Genomic DNA, 20,793 nt, shown 5'->3' with positions numbered 1-20,793 from the left:
GCACACAGCTCACACCTGGGCCTTTAAAAGTCCACCCCACCACCCTCTGCAGCCTCATCTCCCTCCATCGCCCTCCGCCCTGACCCCACCTAGTCCTTTCACAGACTCTGAAACACGCGTGCTCTATCCAGCCTTCCAACCTTTACACGTACCGTTCCCAAGCCTGGAGTGCACCCCACTTCCACCCCATCCTCCTGGGAATTCCCCTTCCGAAAGTCAGTCCCCTCTGTTTGTGGGAGAAGAGATTTCTTTGTTCTCTCCGAACAGAGGAGAGAGGAGCTTGCTCATCAGCACCTAGGGACTGACTGGCTAAACCCAAACTTGTGGACACACTAAGGACAACAGCCAGTTTTCATCAGGAAATAAGTTACAAGGAAAATACACAGGAAGGAAGGAGGGGAAACTATAGATCAGAGGGTCTCAAACTCTGAAGTACATCAGAATCACCTGGAGTGCTTATTAAAACATATGTGCAGACCCCCCTCCCCTCAAAGTTTCTACTCCAGTGGGTCTGGGGATGCTGAGTAAAGGCACTTCTGATGAGTCAGCAGGCCATCTGGATCAGCCCGAGAGACAGGCTGCCATAGCTTAAAAGAAAGACAAAGCAACTCCAGTCACTGCAATGCTCGGGGCTTTACTGGACCATGATTCGAATGAACAACAAAATTTAAAAGACAACTGGAAATGTAAAGACTGACCGGTACTGATAACATGAAGAAATTACTGCTAAGGGTGGAATTATGTAATTTTTAAGAGTAGTTATCCACTAGCGAACCATTCTGAAGTATTTACAGATGAAACAACACGATATCTGGGATGCTCATCAAAATAATATGGGAGGGGAGGGACAGAGATAAACAATATTGGCCACAAACTGATAATGATTGAAACTGATGACAGATTCATGGGGGACCGGATACATTATTTGCCCTCCCTTTGTATGCTTTAAACTTTGATAAAAGAGTAGGTGTTTTCATATACCAGTTTCATTTCCATCTCCCTCCTGCTGAGAAGGTGAGATTGATGTTTTTCTTATGCTATGTTATCAGTGAAAGCACCTGGCCCATATACAGTAGGTGCTCCAGACATTTGTCAAGTGAGTGAACAAGCAAGAATATATGTTCATTTAAACTTAAATATGTGGACTTCAAAGGCCTAGGAAGGTTCCAGACCCAGGTCACCAGTGGGTGAGGGGTACAGGTCCAGGTGGTTTCTCAGGAGGTGGGGCTGTGGGGACAGCCCTTGAAAGGAATCTGAATTTCAGCAGGTACCACCAGACTTCCTTGCAGGCAGCAAAGCAGGCGTCCGGCCACCAGCTGAGCGGCTCCCACTCTGAGGCGGGCTCCCACCCAGCTTCAGATACAAGGCCCTTCTACATTGAAACAAGTTCTGCAAACTCATGGTCTCAGAGGAGGCAGGGGGCTGCCCCCTCACACTTCCAGGTCCCTCCATGCTCTGAGAAATCAAGAGCCGCCCCTGTAGACAGGCAGGGTTTCTCTAAGCCCAAGACACACCCTCTGAGCTGTGTTCAGACTCCCTGGGCTCCCAAGCCTCCGTGAAGGCCTTGGCATCTCCTCCCTCTGCCTGAGGAATGGCCAGCAGCAGTGCCAATGTCAGATGTCACCCTGTGACCCTTTGTACTAAAAGAACAAATGCCAGAAAGGGAGGGGGTGTCCCGCGGGGATGGGCTGCAGGCAGAGTGTCCTCCATGTTCAGGCAGAGCAGTCAGCTTGGGGCACAGGCCCGAGGGCCATGTCTCCCCAAAACCAGGGCAGCTTGAGAACAGGAGCAACGCTGAAGTTGGCTCCTTGGCCGCTGTTCTCAGAGGAAAGTAAGGAAACAAAATGGCTGCTGGTGAGGATGCAGAACACGGCGCAGCAGATGGAGAGCTTGGACGCTGGCTTGTGAGCCTGGAGAAACTACCTCACTTATCTCAGGCACGTCTTCTCTCCGTGAAGTGGGAATTCAGATTCTCAGGGCCTCTGTCACTATTATTTCAATGAACAAAGGAGGTAAACCCTTGGAAATAGATAACAACCGTCACTCACCATTAGCTGAATTCCTTCAGCTAATGTCAGATATTTATGTCTGTTTTGTTTTAATTTAGGCTATTTTGCAAGTTTATTAAACTCAAATTATTAATTTGAAATTATTAGAATACAAACTCAGAAATCTATTAGGAAAGCTGTCATGGTTGGCGCTCACTGAATGCGAGTTTCATGCCAGGCTAAGAGCAGTTTTTAAAGGTGGCTCAGATGGTGAAGAACCTGCCTGCAATGCAGGAGACCCCAGGTTTGATCCTTGGGTCAGGAAGATTCCCTGGAGAAGGGAATGGCTACCCATTCCAGTATTCTTGCCTGGAGAACTGCATGGATAGAAGAGCCTTGAGGGATACAGTCCACGGGGTTGCAAAGAGTCGGACACAATTGAGTGACTAACACTTTCACTATATGGGCTTCTCTGCAGCTCAGCTGATAAAGAATCTGCCTGCAATGCAGGAGATCCCGGTTCGATTCCTGGGTAGGGAAGATCCGCTGGAGAAGGGATAGGCTACCCAGTCCAGTATTCTTAGGCTTCCCTGGTGGCTCAGCTGGTAAAGAATCTGCCTGTAATATAGGAGACCTGGGTTCGATGCTTGGGTTGGGAAGATTCCCTGGGGAAGGGAACAGCTACCCACTCCAGTATTCTGGCCTGGAGAATTCCATGGGCTGTATAGTCCATGGGGTCGTAAAGAGTTGGACACAACTGAGTGACTTTCACTTAAGAGCTTGACAAGTGTGGTTGGAGGAAGCCTGGGCTTCCCAAGTGGTAAAAAAAAACCCTGCCTGCCAACACAGAAGACAAAAAATGAGGGTGCAATCCCTCGGTGGGGCAGATCCCCTGGAGGAGGGCCTGTATACAAGAATACTCTAGTATTCTTGCCTGGAGAATCCCATGGACAGAGGAGCCTGGTTAGCTAGTCAGTGGGGTCCACAAAGAGTTGGACACAACTGAAGCAACTTAGCACACACGCATGGAGGAAGCCTGCTGTTTAGGGGGCTGGAGGTACTGTCATCATTCCCACTCAGTGGATGAGAAACTAAGGTCTAAAAGGTTAAGAAAGAAGCCCACACTGTTCCGATGTGGCCCAAATGAATTCAGAGCTCACCATCTCCAAGCCTACACCCCTGCACCATACCCAGTACCAGGTCCCACACAGGTACTGTTTCTCTTGAAAGCTGAAACTGCAAGAGAGGTGTTACCTTTAATCTCCATTTCACAGACAAGCAGGGGAAGTCAGGAGGTCACAATCACAGGGCACCTCTAAGGCCCAGCAGCTGTCTCTGACTCCAGGCTCAGAAGACTGCGTGGTTTGCCCTTCCTTGGGCTCCAAAGCCACATGGGGCTCTCCACTTCAAAAGTCATAATTCTTCAAATCCAGATACCAGGGTGGGAGGAGCTATGATAACACAGAAGTCCACAGTCAGGAAAACCTGGCCTCAAGTCCTAGTACAGCTGCTTCCCAGAGGCATGCCCTGAAATGAGACTTCAAACCTCAGTTTTCTCACCTGGAAAATGGGGAGGGAAGGGATCATGATGATGGTGATACATTTTGAGGATCACTGCCAAGTAACGCATGAAGAAATGAAATAATGTCTACAAAACCTGGCGCATGGCACGCACCTAAGTTATAAAAGTGAAAGTCGCTCATTCGTGTCTGACTCTTAGCGACCCCGTGGACTATACAGTCCATGAAATTCTCCAGGTCAGAATACTGGAGAGGGTAGCATTTCCCTTCTCCAGGGGATCTTCCCAACCCAGGGGTCAAACTCAGGTCTCCTGCACTGCAGGCAGATTCTTTACCAGCTGAGCCACCAGAGAAGCCCAAGAATACTGGAGTGGGTAGCCTATCCCTTCTCTAGCGGACCCAGGAATCCAACCGGGGTGTCCTGCATTGCAGGCGGATTCTTTACCAACTGAGCTATCAGGGAAGCCCTACCTAGATGGTATTTATTATCCTTTCCACCATCATCATCAAATAGGTCCAACAGCTGTTAAGAAAAACAGCCATGTGCTTATACCAGGGGACAGGCAGAGCCCTCACTTATGCACAAGGGAAGCAAATGCATTTCCTTTACATCAGGCTTCTCTGGGCTTGTTAATCAAAGATAAAATGTCTCACCAGACAGAAACTTGGCAAACAGAACCTTCAGGAAAGCTCTTAATGATGGGAAATATGAGGGCTTTGCTGCCATGGGTGAAGGAGACTGTCTGGCCCTGACTTCCCGCTCAGGCCATCTGCTCATCTCAGGGGTGCTTTCAGATTAACCAAGGAGAACTTGGGGAGCCACATGGTCCTTTTCACCAGGCAATTAAACTCAGACCTTCTTGGCCTCTACTGGGTTGGCCAAAAACTTCATTCAGACTTCTCGTGACATCTCACGGAGAAACCCAAACAAACTTTTTAACCAACCTAATACAACGAAGCACATTTTTGAACCGACCAGGTTAAAAAAAGAATCACTCTCCCACCAAGGAAAAGATTCCATTTGCTTGGGCACCTGGAAGGCCAGGGTTTAGACTTCCCCAGTTTCTATTGTGGACAGCCTTGGGACAGCCCAACCCACAGAGGCCACGGCACAGCTGGCACTGACTATACTGAGACTAAAGCCGGGGCAGTGGCACTCCAGCCTGTTGGTCTCCCCTGGACGGGCATCATTCACCTCCCAGACACTCACCATCTGTCCCTGGGGAGGGGAGAAGAGGAAGAAGCAGAACGGGGGTAAGGATTGAAGAGACAGACAGCTGGTTCACTCCCTTCAGCTGAACCCTCTGATACAGGACAGCTGTGCCACCTCCAGGCAGGGAGGGCTGCCCTTAGCCCACCTGTTCCCCAAACCAGAACCCAAGCATTAACCTGCTGCACTCTGCCAGGGTCTGAGAGCTGAGATTCATGCACCTTACACACCCCTCTAAGGAGTATCTTGATAGAAGAAATGTCCCCAAACAGCGGCGCAGTTTGTGCCCTGCACAAAGGCACCCACCTTGGGGGACATCTCTCAAGCAGGACTACATCCACCCCTGGGCAGGGGTGCTGTTGTCTTACTGCAACAGTGCCCTCCCAAGCCATGCACTGAAGAGCTATATTGCCCAGAATGAACACCTTATTCTAATTTTTGCACCCAGAGCAGATCTTTTTCTAATTATCTAAAAGCATCATGAAAGGTAGCCTTGGCACTTTACTATCAAAAAGGGAAGGAAATGCCTGAAAAGGTACTAAATTCCACATCACTAGAGGAGTTCAAGTGGAAGCCAGGTAACCATTTCTCCATAGAAGAGCAACAGAGGGTCAGAAAAAAAGGACATGGGACTGGGGAGGAGCAGATACCAGGCTGTATGGATTAAGGCATTCAACCAAGATTCACTGAGCACAAGACTCACTACCCTCTGGGAGCTGCAGAAGCTCTGTGGCACTGCGGTGAAGCTCAGGAGTGTTGGACCTGCGGGGACTGGTTCAAATCCCAGCTCAGTTACTTACTGATCTGTGTGTACAGCCGCATCATCCACTCCCAATTCCATGTCTCCCTTCTTGCATGCATGCTAAGTCACTTCAGTCATGTCTGACTCTTTGCAACCCTAGGACTGTAGCTCACCAGGCTCCTCCGTCCATGGGATTCTCCAGACAAGAATACTGGAGTGGGTTGCCAGGGGATTCTCCCTATCCAAGGATCGAACCCATGTCTCCTGTGGCTCCTGCATTGCAGGCTGATTCTTTACCGCCGAACCACCAGAGAAGCCTCTCCCTTAAGTAAATACCAATTTCATATGACTGGGGCGAGGAGTGACTCTTCCCAAGATCCAGGGTAGATCCTGAGTAGTCTGAACCAACCATGGGGAACCCTTTCCCCTTCCAACGATGGATGTGGGAATGGGTTTGTGACCCACCATTCTGGCTGATGGAGCATGAAGGGAAGCCTCCTTGAACCATGAAGCTTGGAGCATGAAGGAGGCTCCTGGGAAAGAAATGCCCTGAACTTCAAGTGAGCCCAAGAGGCCAGCACCTGTGGCCGCCATCTTGCCACCAGCCCAAGATGCAGCCAGCATAGAAAGAACCTCCATTTTTCCTTCGGTGGTGGAGGGGGGGGCTGTCTATGAGCTCCTGAATACCTGCTTTGGAGCCCGCTAGACCTCTGAATTTCCCATTTATGGTGATAACTTATTTCCTCCTCTAGAAACAAGATAAAGTCAGGTTTTCCATGCTTTGCAGCTAAAAACTGATTCATAGTGTACAAGCTTGAACAAGTAACTAAACTTCTCTGTGGCTCAGTTTTCCTTCCGTATTAAACAGATAATAACAACTCTTACTTCCTGGAATTAATAAGAATTCAATAAGAATAATGCAGGTCAAGGTCTTAACGAGTGTAACTATTATTCCTTATGGTGTCTCATTTTATCTTTACAAACAACCCAGCGAGGTAAGAAATAGGTAGTTATTAGCCCCATTTAATAGCAGAGGAAACCAAGGCGGAGAGAAGGTAAGCATATCCCCCAAATCTCACAGCTAGTAAGTTACCTGTCTCCAGTGCCCAAGCTCCTTCCCTCCACCACCTCCCAGTCCTGAGGTTCCATGACCGTAGGACTGGCCAAACCTGTACCATTGGTAACTTGCAGCAAAGAGCAGTGAAAACTCACAGCTCTGTGGGGAGTGGGAATTTGGAGGGATTGCTAATGGGTATGAGTTTCTTTTGGGCTTCCCAGGTGGTGCTAGTGGTAAAGAACCTGCGTGTCAATGCAGGAGACCAAAGAGACGAGGGTTCGATCTCTGGATCTGGAGAATCCCCTGGAGAAGGAAATGGCAACCCACTCCACTATTCTTGCCTGGAGAACCCCATGGACAGAGGAGCTTGGCAGGCTATAGTCCATAGAGTCGCACACAACTGAAATGACTGAGCACGCACACATGAGTTTCTTTTGGGGGTGAAGAAAATGCTCTGGAATTTGATAGTGGGGATGGTTGCACAACCTTGTGAATATACTAAAACCACTGAATTGTTTTAAAGGCGGATTTTATAATACGTGAATTATATCCCAATTAAAAAAAAAAATTCAGACAGCTGCAGGAAACCACCTTGTTAGGACAACTGTCCCCTAGCCAGCCTGCCCTCAGGAGCACAGCCCTCCTTCCTGGGGTGGCCATCAGCCACTTCAGCCACCCTGACCACTGTTTCCTCCCTGGATGGAGGCCAACCTCTCTGACAAGGCACGGTTCAGCAGTCCTCCCGGGATGTCTGCTGACTACAGCCAGGCCGGGGGCAACAGCTGCCACTGGTCTGTCCCCAGATACCCCGCTCTTTAGCAACACAAGAATGTGGGCACAGAGCGGAGTCAGTGCCCCAGGTCACCGGCTGTGTCTTCACCTTTCCCCTAGATGCTCTGAAGCCGGCTGGCCAGACTCCCAAGGGCCAGGCATTCTGACAGAGAACTGTGGACAGAGGGCTTGCCGATGCTTCCCCTCGGATAAGCAGTTTCAAGGGATTCTAGAATAAACAGCAGGAGAAGTGCCCGATATCCTGCAGCCACACTAACCCTTGACAGGAGTCACAGCCCCATCTTAACAAGAGGGCTAAGTGCACCAGCGTGAAAACACTCTTCTGTTAACTATTCACAAGTGCCTGTGGCCTGAGCCTGGGTCCTGGGCTGAGCGGTGCTCAGGAATCTGTCTGAGAAATTCCTGCTTCCAAAATAGAAAGGAAAAGAGAAGAGAAAGACCACAAAAGGGCTCAAAAGAGCCCCTGGGGAGGTCCATCATGGCCCATCTACTGCAGCCTGAAGCGGGGCTTTCATGGAGGCAACCAAATGCCCTCCAGCACAGGCAGCCTGGCAGCCACCCATCACAGACCACTCCTCACATGCTGGGCGAAGACTTCATGTCAGCTGGAGGGAAAGAAAGTCCTACCACAGACTTTTTAAGACTAAGTGTTAACTCCCTAATTTTTATTTTATACAAAACCTTCACTGATGGATTGACATTCTCACAAAGATGGAATTAGTAAACTGGGACTTGGACTTTGCTAAATTATGTATACATGGCACAATTTCAAGAGTAACTATGCTTGAAAAGAGTTAAAATAGAATATCTAACTTCCAGAGCAGTCATGGGAGATAAAAAAAAAAAAAAAAGAAGAACGAAAAACCAGTGGACAATTCCCTCAGGACAGAATTTGCTCAGAAGTGTGTGTTAGTTGCTCAGTTGTGCAGACTCTGAGACTGCATGAACTGTCACCCGCCTGGCTCCTCTGTCCATGGGATTCTCCAGGCAAGAATACTGGAGGGTGTTGCTATTCCCTTCTCCGGGGGATCTTCCCGACCCAGGGATCAAACCCAGGTCTCCTTCACTGCAGGCAGATTCTTTACCATCTGAGCCACCAGGGAAGCCCCGAATATAAAGACCAAAGAGTATAAATATTCTTCTCCCAAAGAATATAAAGACCCTCTTTAGGTACTTTTCCCAAGAATGAGGCTTACTTACTTCCTTAGGCTACTCCACAGAGCAGCAGGAAACCCTATGGGTCTGCTGAGCACCCAGAAACCCAGAGGGTCCCCCAGAGCACCCCATGACCCACATAAGGCTGAGCAGCTATGATGACCTGGCAGAGCCTCCCCACCGAGACACCAGAGCCAGCTCCTGTCCCAGAACGAGCAGGTGCTGACCATGAAACTTTGATCCATTTTCTCATCTGAACTTAACACAAGTCAAATTACAATGAAAACAAAACAATAAAACTCCTGGTATGAATCGCTACAGCAGGTTAGGAGGAAACACACCACAAACTCCTGCTAATCTCCATCCCCCTCCATCCCCACAATGTTGAAAGGCAAACGTGATTCCTTCCAAACCCTCTCCTGAGCTGAGGAGGGGACAGCAAGCCTGGAAACCATGTGAATCCCAGGAAATAATACACATATTACATTTAGGGGCCATGAGGAGGCCACACAGAGGGCCCCAGATGCCAAAATACTCAGCTCCAACTCGGGTGCCCACACCCTGGTGCACGCCTGGTATTCGGGCCACGTGGCCTCCCAGGATCCCTCGTTCCAGTCTCTAGCGCCTGGACATGCAAGAACTGAGGGCTAACGAACGGGACTTTGCACCCTGGCTGTTACCTATGGACGGCCAGTTGCCCAACCTCAGGCTTAAGAAGCTGTCCCACCCTCCATAAGCCCAGAGAGGTGTTTCTTGGCTTTCCATTGCTGCTGTGCCGAGGGTCTGTCCCTCCCGGCACCCAGACCTGCTTGCTGCACTAAGTCTAACCGTATGCCATGACGGCTTCAGACTTCATTGTTATCTTTAACAGCTCCGTCTGGAACTGAGTTAATCAGTGGCCATCTCCTCTTAGGAGCAGAATGGTCCAGATGCAGAGTGACCAGCCTGCCTCCCACTCCAGGCACATCCCCGCCCACTGAACTGGAATGTCTGAGCACAGGGCAGTGACCTCTGGGAGAGGCCCACAGGAATGCCTGAGGCTGGGAAAGTGGCAGCTGGTCACGGGGACATCCACACAGCCTGTTCCCCGCCGCCTTGTCTCCCTGCCCCTCTCTCTCCACAGACCTAATCCGGGAAGGTCCCCAAGGTGTGGCCACAACTCTGGGGACAGTCTGAGCTAGTGAACGAGAAGACTTCCAGAAATTAAACGTGCAGCAGGGAAGCTGGCAGGGGCCACAGGGCATCACTTTAGCATCCCGGCAAGTCCATCAGCAGAGAAGACAAGGGCCCCGGCCCTTGTGCGGCTGCCCACACCCTCCCCTGTCCCAAACCCATTGCGCTGCCATCCATCTTGTCCAGTGGTTACACATCACAAGAGTATTTAATGTGTGAGAATCTGACGATGAGTTCTCAGGCCACTACAGAGCAAGTGATTTCCATTTAAATGTTATAATTAAGAACACTGGAAACTTCTATCCTGCTCATGAACTCTTTATTAGACACCATGGTAAGTGCCATGGGGGACTGAGGTCAGAGGGGGCAGGCCCAGTGTGGTGAGGTTCGACTGGCCTCTTGAAGGGCAAATTTGCTCAGTAAATGAGATGGGGGGAGGGAGCTCTAGGCAGAAGGACAAGCACAAGCAAAGACAGAGCAGTGGAGAGCTTCCCAGAGGCCTTGCACCCTGCCTCCAGGCTGCCCCCCTGGATTACATCACAACCACCAATCTCATCTGGTTACTCCCAGCCTCAGGCACCTGCGGTGGCTCTCCTCCACCCTTCATATCAGACCTAACTCTTTAACCAATTAGACAGCTCCATTAGCCCCTTATCACTGTCTCCCCCATCATGACAGCCCCTAGACAACCCCTGCACCAGATGGGCTGTGTTCTCTGCCATCTGGGAAGCCATCTGCCATCCCCCTGGCCCTCTTGTGCACCCGTGTGCAGGGAGAAAAGGCCCCACTAACCTTCCTGTAGGAGAAGCTGACCCTCGTGGCTGCCCTCCAACCAGGCACAGCTTTGAGCTACTCTTCCAGTGGTAGGAGACGGGATCAAGGTCACAGAGTTAGCTGGGCTGAAAAAGAACACCTGGTTCCACCCTCACCGGCTCTGCCACAGACGGGACTCTGCCCTGGGCCTCGGTTTCCACAGCTGCAACCTGGGCTAATGACCACTCCCCATCACAGGGCTGTGTGGAGACCACTAGGGAAGGCCTGTGAGAAAACACCAGCCCCAAGCTGGGTGTGGAGCAGGTGCTCGAGAAGCACATGCGTGTGTGCTAAGTCACTTCAGTCCACCAGGCTCCTCCCTCCATGGGATTCTCCAGGCAAGAACACTGGAGAGGGTTGCCATTTCCTTCTCCAGGGAATCATTCCCAACCCAGGGACCGGACCCACGTCTCTTACGTCTCCTGCACTGGCAGACAGGTTCTTTACCACTAATGCCACCTGGGAAGCCCCAAGAAGCACAGGCACACCCATCATCCCCGGGGCCAGGGCACACACCTGCTGGCTGAGGTTTGCCACCTGCATCTCCACCTGAGACCCACTAAGTCCCCCGCTCTGGACCAGAGGAGGCACGCCCCAACCATGTGTGCACCCCAGAAACCACTGCAGGCAAGCGAGGTGGCCATCAGCCTCCAGACCCCAAGGCCGGCCGGGCTGAACCATGCTTGTGCTTCACAGCCCCAGAATTTCTTCTTGAGCTGACCATCCCCACCCTGTGACCCAGCATTCTACCACCAGGACTCTACCCGAGAGAAACAAGTTTATGTACACATCCACCAAAGGATCTGTTCCAGAAGGTTCACAGCAGGCTTTTCATCATCGCCAAAACCCAGAAACAATTCAAACATCCATTCACAGGAGAACGGATGCACAAAGTATGGTATGGTCGTACAATGAAATACTACTCAGCAATCAAAAGGGAGCAGAATCCAATATACCCAGCAACAAGAACAAACCTCAGAAGCACTGTGTTGAATGGAAGACCTTGAATATGAAAGAACAGATGCTCTAAGTTTCCAATCATATGAAGTTCAGGCACATGTAAGGTGAAAGGTATCATCAGAACAATGGTTAACTGACAGTGGAGGTAGACAGAGACTGGAATGGGGCATAAGGGAACTTTCTAGAATGATGAAGATGTCCTCTGTCTCACCTAGCATGGCGGTTATGCAGTGTATCTGCTTCCTATTGCTGCTGTAATAAATTATCACAAACTCAGTGACTACAAACCAGACAGTGCTGGAGGTAAGAAGTCTGACACAGGTCTCACCAGGCCAAAATCAAAGTGTTCACAGGACTACATTCCTCCTTCTGAAGGTTCCAGGGGAAAATCCATTCCGTTGCCTTTCCCAGCTTCTAGAGGACACCTGCATTCCTTGGCTTGTGTCCCCTGGCTCCACCTTCAAAGCCAGCAGCATCAGTTCAGTTCAGTCGCTCAGTCGTGTCCGACTCTTTGCGACCCCATGAATCGCAGCACACCAGGCCTCCCTGTCCATCACAAACTCCCTGAGTCACCCAAACCCATGTCCATCGAGTCAGTGATGCCATCCACCCATCTCATCCTCTGTCGTCCCCTTCTCCTCCTGCCCCCAATCCTACCCAGCATCAGGTTCCAATGAGTCAACTCTTCGCATCATGTGGCCAAAGTATTGGAGTTTCAGCTTCAACATCAGTCTTTCCAATGAACACCCAGGACTGATCTCCTTTAGGATGGACTGGTTGGATCTCCTTGCAGTCCAAGGGACTCTCAAGAGTCTTCTCCAACACCACAGTTCAAAAGCATCAATTCTTTGGTGCTCAGCTTTCTTCACAGTCCAACTCTCACATCCATACATGACCACTGGAAAAACCATAGCTTTGACTAGTCGTACCTTTGTTGGCAAACTAATGTCTCTGCTTTTTAATATGCTGTCTAGGTTGGTCATAACTTTCCTTCCAAGGAGTAAAGGTCTTTTAATTTCATGGCTGCAATCACCATCTGCAGTGATTTTGGAGCCCCCCAAAATAAAGTCATCCACTGTTTCCCCATCTATCTCCCACCTCCCAATCTCTGACTCTGACCCTCCTGACTCCTCTTTTATGTATAAGGACCCTTGGGGTTACACTGAGCCTCCCCTGATAATCCAGGACAACCTCTCCTTCTCAAATCCTTTAATGCAATCACATCTGCAAAGTCCATTTGGCTGTGCAAGGTACCGCATGTGAATGTCCCAGGGGAGTAGGACATGGACATCTTGAAGGGCCATCATTGGGCTCATCACACAAGTATCAGTTCAGTTCAGTCACTCAGTCATGTCCAACTCTTTGCGACCCCATGGACTGTAGCATGCAAGGCCTCTCTGTTCATCACCAACTCCCAGAGCTTGCTCAAACTCATGTCCATTGAGTCGGTGATGCCATCCAACAATCTCATCCTCTGTTGTAGTCCCCTTCTCCTCTTGCACTCAATCTTGCCCAACATCAGGGTCTTTTCCAATGAGTCAGTTCTTGGCAACAGGTGGCCAAAGTATTGCAGCTTCAGGATCAGTCCTTCCAATGAATATTCAGGACTGATTTCCTTTAGGATTGACTGGTTTGATGTTCTTGCAGTCCAAGGGACTCTCAAGAGTCTTCTCCAACACCGCAGTTCAAAAGCATCAATTCTTCGGCTCTCAGCTTTCTTTACAGTCCAACTCTCACATCCATACATGACTATTACTTGTGTATACCACACAAGTATATGGTGTGTATATATATATATATATATATGTATATAAATATACACATATGTGTGAATGTGTGTGTGTAAAAACCTGTGAGCTGCACACTTAACATGTGTAGGCTTACTGTATGTAAATTATACCAATAATAAAAATAAACAGCATACAAGAAGGACACCTGTAACCTGGGCTGTGGGTGTTATGTCCGGGGCATGGCATTGCCAGCATCATCACACTTATTCTTCACACCTGCCCTGCATTATCAACTTCTTTCCAGAAACTGAGGCATGAGGAGACAGAACTTCGCTTGCAGCTGGTAAGAAGCAAAGCCAACTTGAATGCAAGCTCTGCGTGCCCCTCAAGGTCACCAAAGACACCCAGGGATCCAGAGGGTGGAACTAAGGGGAGCGGTTGTCCTTTGATGACCCCTTCTTACATGTGGGTACGAGAACAGGAGAACATTCCCCTAACTCAGCGCTAAGCAAACAATGTGAGTGGGGTGAGAAAAGAAAACTCAAGATAGGGACTGTAGAGGTGATGGGAGGCCCACACTGGGGACCCAAGTACGGTCCAAAGAGTCAGCTGTGCTTTAACTCCACCCAACAGAAGAGTCAGAAATCCAGGTGGCTAGGTGAAATCTCTCATGCATTTTACAACATTTTATTTATTTTTTTATTTTTGTTTGTGCTGGGTCTTTGTTGCTGCGTGCAGGCTTTCTCTAGTTGCAGCGAGTGGGTCTGACTCTCAAGTTGCAGTGCATCGGCTTCTCATTGCGGTGGCTTCTCTTGTTGTGGAGCATGGGTTCCAGGGCCTGGGGGCTTCAGGAGCTGCAATAAGTGAACTAAGCAGTTGCAGCTCATGGGCTCCACGGGCTCAATAGTTGTGGCACATGGGCTTAGTTGCCCCGTGGCACGTGGGATCTTCCCAGACCAGGGCTCAAACCCGTGTTTCCAGCATTGGCAGGTGGATTCTTAACCACTGGACCACCAGGGAAGTCCCTCTCCTTCATTTTAATTATAGGCAATGAATTCAAATGAATGAGCAAACCTTTGTCCACAGGCCTCCAGCCTGCCACCTGGTGCACCCCACTGTACCCCTCCTACCTGCTCAAGGCTCACCAGCAAGCAGCAGCCTCATCCCCTAGAACTCTCTACAGGGCGTGGGCACCTGTGGGGAAACTGCCAGATGGACACAAAGATGCTTCTATGAGAAGGGGCCTGACTGCTCCTTAAGGAAGCCCACGAGGCAGCTGTAATGAGGCCTCCTGACGGGACCAGAAGCCCTGCTCCCGAGGTCCCTGCTGCTCCTGCCACTAAGGTACCCCCAAAAGAAGGGCTGGGGCTCTCAGGTGTGTTTGCCTTTTTGCCAGATGCCCACCTGACAGCACCTTGCTATCTGGGCTTCGGGTCACCTGTGTCCAGGTTCAGACAGCTCCACTGAGCCACCCACAGCCCAGGCCCCTCACACAGCACAGCCCTGAGCTCTAAGAACAGAGAGTTCGGTCACTTTTCCAGAACCCTCACCCCTCGAGCCCATGCAGAGCCTGCACCAGGGCAGTGCCCAGCCCCTCCTGCTCCCTGGATGACTGGTGAAAGGGACCTGAAGGGTCCTGTGGAGCGGCTTTCTGGTGGTGGAGGCAAAGCATGTGAGGGAGTGTTAGAGAAATTATCCAGGACAAGGATTTTTGAGGAACACAAAAATCCAAGTTCAGAAACCATCAGGTCCACCACCCGCTCTCTCCCCACGGACCCTTAACCAAGAAGCATACCCTTTCAAGCCTCTGTGTCCTCATCTATAAAAAGAGGATAACACCCCCTTCCCCACGGAGCTGGGTTTTGTGAAAGCTCGTCTATTGGCTCTGTCTTGCATGAACTGGCAACTCTGGATGGTTGAGCACCGAGGGGTTAACAGGGGCTGCCTGTGGGCGTGTGGTCCTGGCTGTTTCCTCCTTTCATCCTTTGGATTCGATTTTCCGTGATTAACATGTAATGCTTTTGTTATGAGAACCAAAGTTATCTTCGTTTTCTCCCAGTCTCTGCCCAAGACATCGTGAGGACAGAGGAGATGTTGGGGGTGGAGGGGGAGGGGTGAGCAGGGTACAAGGCTGGCTTCCACCTCCCTGAGGGGCCCTGCTGCTCAGCCAAGGTACTCTACTCCGTACTCCTGCATGAGTTCTCATCTGCTCCTGTTTCCCACATCAGGACCTCAGCCTCCATCAGCTTGCAGTGATTACCTGGTTCCCACACTCTGGGGGCCACTCTCTGTCTGGCAAATCTCCCCAGTGACCCCATGGGGTAAGCTTTATCTCCCAGCTCCACCCTAGAGATGAGGAGACAAAAGCTCAAGAAGGTTGCCAGGCCTGCCCAAGGCTCACAAGGAGTCTGCTGCAGAGCTAGCCCAAGACTCGAGCTGGTCCCACGATTCCATACTGCCTCCTCTCAGAGCTGAGGGCTCAGCTCAGGGACCCGCCTGGAAGGAGTTCTTGAACTGCCTTGACCTCAGCCTCCTCCAGGCCCAGGACTTCAATGGGTATTGCTCTGGCTCTAATAGTCAAGCCCTTGTGCATGGGTGTGTGCTAAGTCGCTTCAGTTGTGTCCAACTCTTTGCAACCCCATGGACTGAAGCCCACTAGGTTCCTCTGTCCATGGGATTCTCCAGGCAAGAATACTGGAGTGGGTTGCCATGCCCTCCTCCATGGGATCTTCCCCACCCAGGGATCAAACCCAAGTCTCCCGCGGCTCCGACCTTGCAGGCAGATTCTTTACTGCTGAGCCACAGGGGAAACCCAGTTAACCCCCCACATGTCCCCAGATAAATGTCCCCTATCTGAAGTGGGCCATCCTCAGTGCTGAGACAGACATCTTGCCACCCTGTGAGGGGGCAGGCCTTCTACTTGGGTCCCAGGCCCCACCCTGGGCTCCTAGGTCCTCTGGGCTCCAACTTTTTCCCAGCACTGCCCTCAGCTTTAATCAGTCACATACTGGTCAGGATCCTGCCATTCAGCTGTCACATTTGGGGACAAGCCTGGAGCTGGCAGTATGCGTGGGATGACCATACGGCCACCCATGGGCTCTGGGCCCTGAAGGTTCAGCTAGGGGTCGGGGGAAGCAGGAGAGGGTCACCTTGAGTGGTAAGCATATTCACAGATGGAAACCAATCCACAAATTCTCCTAAGGGCAAACGGCAAAACTAGTTGTGAGCATGGGTAAAGGTATGGAGAGGGAGACGCTTTGCTGGCAGAAGGAGGTGGGAGGGCTGCTACCTTGGGACACAAAACCCCTGATAACTCCCTCATGAGTCACAGGATGAGCCGGGCCACACCTCCACCACAGTGGTTATATTTTTGGCTTCTGTGTTTATGTTTTGCTGCTTATTTCAACCTCATTGCTAGTATTTTCCTAGAAAGTGGCCCCACCCTTCCCAACCCCATCCACTAAGATTTTTGAAGGGCAGTGTTAGCATGACCCCCCTGCATTCTTCAGCATGTTGTATTCTATCTTAAGGTCTTACTCTATAGGGATACATGCCTATTTCATAAGATAGATAAATATATATGTAATATACATATATAATTCAGTGAGGAATTCTGCCTTTTCCATATAAATATTCATTCAATGCACAAGGCTTAGATCAAAAAATAAGTAGGAGGAAGTGAATTCTGACTTTCCTACTGCATCCTGATACATCCCATCCTGTGGGCTCATCTTCTTTCCTGAGAACCTCGGGCTCTGACCCCAGCGTGTAGCACTTTGGGATCTCACTGGTGAATGTTCAAGGAAGACCCAAGAAGCGCAGTGGTGGGGCAAAATCAATGTCCACAACTAGCCAAGTCTTTGTGGGTTCATGTTTAATGAACCATACGAAACCCAAGGGAAGATCTACCAGAAGCTTCTACAGTCTCTCCGTTCCTCTCTCTCTGTCCCTCTCCTTCCCTCTCCTCCATCTCTGTTGTTCCCTCTTCCTCTTACCATACCTGCATGCACACACACATGCATGCGTGCGCACGCGCGCACACACACACACACACACACATACACACACACACACTCCCAACAGCCTTCCAAAGACAGGTCTGGAAGTACTCAGAAACACAACTGAGTGACTAAGCACAGCACATCAGGTCTTGCTGGGTCTTTGGCACCACTGTTCACCATTCCCCTTGGGACTAGACCATCCCTTCCCCCCATGTCCCCTCCAGGGCCCAAGCTGGGTGCTGCCAGCCCACTGTCTGTACCCTCAGCCTCCCAGTCCTCATATCTCAACCCAGACAAGCAGAGTCTTCCTTGCCTTGAGAGACATCATGATGCTATTCTCCCACTAGGTAACTGTCTGCTCTTCATGTGACTGCCACTTTCGAGGATTCTGTTTCTTTATCAGGAAAATTGACGAGGTTGGCTCACAGATACTGAAAGCCCTATTGTACCCTCCAGCTTTAACCATTTCTCACTCTGATTATCAAAGTCACACTAACTAAGTGCTAATGGCTCCTGAGGACCCAGCAACTCCTCCCCCAGATCTTCACTAATTCTGGTTCCACAACGCCTTAATTTACCAAGCAATAAAATCCCCCTATTTGGGCCTAATAAAGTATTGTTAAATTTTTATTTTGCCAAGGACAGACATAAAAACTTTTTTATTAAACCTATTCAGTTCAGTTCAGTTCAGTCGCTCAGTCGTGTCCGACTCTTTGCGACCCCATGAACCACAGCACACCAGGCCTCTCTGTCCATTACCAACTCCCGGAGTCCACCCAAACCCATGTCCATCGAGTCGATGATGCCATCCAGCCATCTCATCCTCTGTCATCCCCTTCTCCTCCTGCCCTCAACCCTTCCCAGCATCAGGGTCTTTCCAATGAGTCAGCTCTTCGCATCAGGTGGCCGAAGTATTGGAGTTTCAGCTTCAACATCAGTCCTTCCAATGAACATCCTGGACTGATCTCCTTTAGGATGGACTGGTTGGATCTCCTTGCAGTCCAAGGGACTCTCAAGAGTCTTCTCCAACACCACAGTTCAAAAGCATCAATTCTTTGGTGCTCAGCTTTCTTCACAGTCCAACTCTCACATCCATACATGACTACTGGAAAAACCATAGCCTTGACTAGATGGACCTTTGTTGGCAAAGTAATGTCTCTGCTTTTTAATATGCTGGCTAGGTTGGTCATAACTTTCCTTCCAAGGAGTAAGCGTCTTTTAATTTCATGGCTGCAATCACCATCTGCAGTGATTTTGGAGCCCAGAAAAATAAAGTCAGCCACTGTTTCCACTGTTTCCCCATCTATCTGCAATGAAGTGATGAGACTGGATGCCATGATCTTCGTGTTCTGAATGTTGAGTTTAAGCCAACTTTTTCACTCTCCTCTTTCACTTTCATCAAGAGGCTCTTTAGTTCGTCTTCGCTTTCTGCCATAAGGGTGGTGTCATCTGAATATCTGAGGTTATTGATATTTCTCCCAGCAATCTTGATTTCAGTTTGTGCTTCCTCCAGCCCAGCATTTCTCATGATGTACTCTGCATATAAGTTAAATAAGCAGGGTGACAATATACAGCCTTGACGTACTCCTTTTCCTATTTGGAACCAGACTGTTGTTTCATGTCCAGTGTAACTGTTGCTTCCTGAGTTGCATACAGATTTCTCAAGAGGCAGGTCAGGTAGTCTGGCATGCCCATCTTTTTCAGAATTTTCCACAGTTTATTGTGATCCACACAGTCAAAGGCTTTCGCATCGTCAATAAACCAGAAATAGATGTTTTTTCTGGAACTGTCTTGCTTTTTCAATGATCCAGTGGATGTTGGCAATTTGATCTCTGGTTCCTCTGTCTTTTCTAAAACCAGCTTGAACATCTGGAAGTTCATGGTTCATGTATTGCTGAAGCCTGGCTTGGAGAAGTCAGTCTAGTAAAGCATTACTTTACTAGCGTGTGAGGTGAGTGCAATTGTGCGGTAGTTTGAGCATTCTTTGGCATTGCCTTTCTTTGGGATTGGAATGAAAACTGACTTTTTCCAGTCCTGTGGCCACTGCTGAGTCTTCCAGATTTGCTGGCATATTGAGTGCAGCACTTTCACAGCATCATCTTTCAGGATTTGAAATAGCTCAACTGGGATTCCATCACCTCCACTAGCTTTGTTTGTAGTGATGCTTCCTAAGACCCACTTGACTTCACATTCCAGGATGTCTGGCTCTAGGTGAGTGATCACACCATTGTGATTATCTGGGTCATGAAGATCTTTTCTGTACAGTTCTTCTGTGTATTCTAGCCACCTCTTCTTGATATCTTCTGCTTCTGTTAGGTCCCTACCATTTCTGTGCTTTATTGAGCCCATCTTTGCATGAAATGTTCCCTTGGTATCTCTAATTTTCTTGAAGAGATCTCTAGTCCTTCCCATTCTATTGTTTTCCTCTATTTCTTTGCATTGATTGATGAGGAAGACTTTCTTATCTCTCTTGCTATTCTTTGGAACTCTGCATTCAAATGGGAATATCTTTCCTTTTCTCCTTTGTTTTTCGCTTCCGTCTTTTCACAGCTATTTGTAAGGCCTCCTCAGACAGCCATTTTGCTTTTTTGCATTTCTTTTTCTTGGGGATGGTCTTGATTCCTGTCTCCTGTACAATGTCACGAACCTCCATCCACAGTTCATCAGGCATTCTGTCTATCAGATCTAGTCCTTTAAATCTATTTCTCACTTCCACTGTATAGTCATAAGGGATTTGATTTAAGCCATACCTGAATGGTCTAGTGGTTTTCCCTACTTTCTTCAATTGAAGTCTGAATTTGGCAATAAGGAGTTCATGATCTGAGCCACAGTCAGCTCCCGGTCTTGTTTTTGCTGATTGTATAGAGCTTCTCCATCTTTGGCTGCAAAGAATATAATCAATCTGATTTCGGTGTCGACCATCTGGTGGTGTCCACGTGTAGACTCTTCCCTTGTGTTGTTGGAAGACGGTGTTTGTATGACCAGTGCATTCTCTTGGCAGAACTCTATTAGCCTTTGCCCTGCTTCATTCTGTACTCCAAGGCCAAATTTGCCTATTATGCCAGGTGTTTCTTGACTTCCTACTTTTGCATTCCAGTCCCCTATAATGAAAAGGACATCTTTTTTGGGTGTTAGTTCTAGAAGGTCTTGTATGTCTTCATAGAACTGTTCAACTTCAGCTTCTTCAGCATTACTGGTCAGGGCATAGACTTGAATTACTGTGATATTGAATGGTTTGCCTTGGAAACGAACAGAGATCATTCTGTCATTTTTGAGACTGCATCCAAGTACTGCATTTCGGACTCTTTTGTTGACTATGATGGCTACTCTATTTCTTCTAAGGGATTCCTGCCCACAGTAGTAGATTTAATGGTCATCTGAGTTAAATTCACCCATTCCAGTCCATCTTAGTTCACTGACTCCTAGAATGTCAATGTTCACTCTTGTCATCTCCTGTTTGACCACTTCCAGTTTGCCTTGATTCATGGACCTAACATTCCAGGTTCCTATGCAATATTGTTCCTTACAGCATCAAATCTTGCTTCTATCAGCAGTCCCATTCACAACTGGGTGTTGTTTTTGCTTTGGCTCCATCCTTTCATTCTTCCTGGAGTTATTTCTCCACTGATCTCCAGTAGCATATTGGGCACCT

At 49.2% G+C, this 20,793-nt stretch overlaps 1 protein-coding gene across 5 annotated transcripts in view; it reads right to left on the bottom strand.

Moving 5' to 3' along the window:
• The window catches only part of HSPA12A (heat shock protein family A (Hsp70) member 12A), a 173,353-nt gene that overhangs the window by 41,965 nt on the left and 110,595 nt on the right, over window positions 1-20,793 (bottom strand). The window contains exon 1 of one of the 5 annotated variants that reach the window (XM_081573474.1): window positions 3,243-3,439. The exons of the other annotated variants lie outside the window; for them this stretch is intronic. Within the exon in view, the coding sequence (XP_081429600.1) occupies window positions 3,243-3,255 (13 nt within the window). The 5' untranslated portion in view covers window positions 3,256-3,439. Of the gene's footprint in view, window positions 1-3,242; window positions 3,440-20,793 lie in introns of those variants that run through there. 5 annotated transcript variants of the gene reach the window in all.

Source organism: Giraffa tippelskirchi, chromosome 2 (genome assembly GCF_054371585.1).
Source record: "Giraffa tippelskirchi isolate mGirTip1 chromosome 2, T2T-mGirTip1v1.2.pri, whole genome shotgun sequence".
Taxonomy (NCBI): Eukaryota; Metazoa; Chordata; class Mammalia; order Artiodactyla; family Giraffidae; genus Giraffa; species Giraffa tippelskirchi.
The sequence above is the reverse complement of the archived record's forward strand: the minus strand, read 5'-3'. Positions and strand labels throughout refer to the sequence as shown.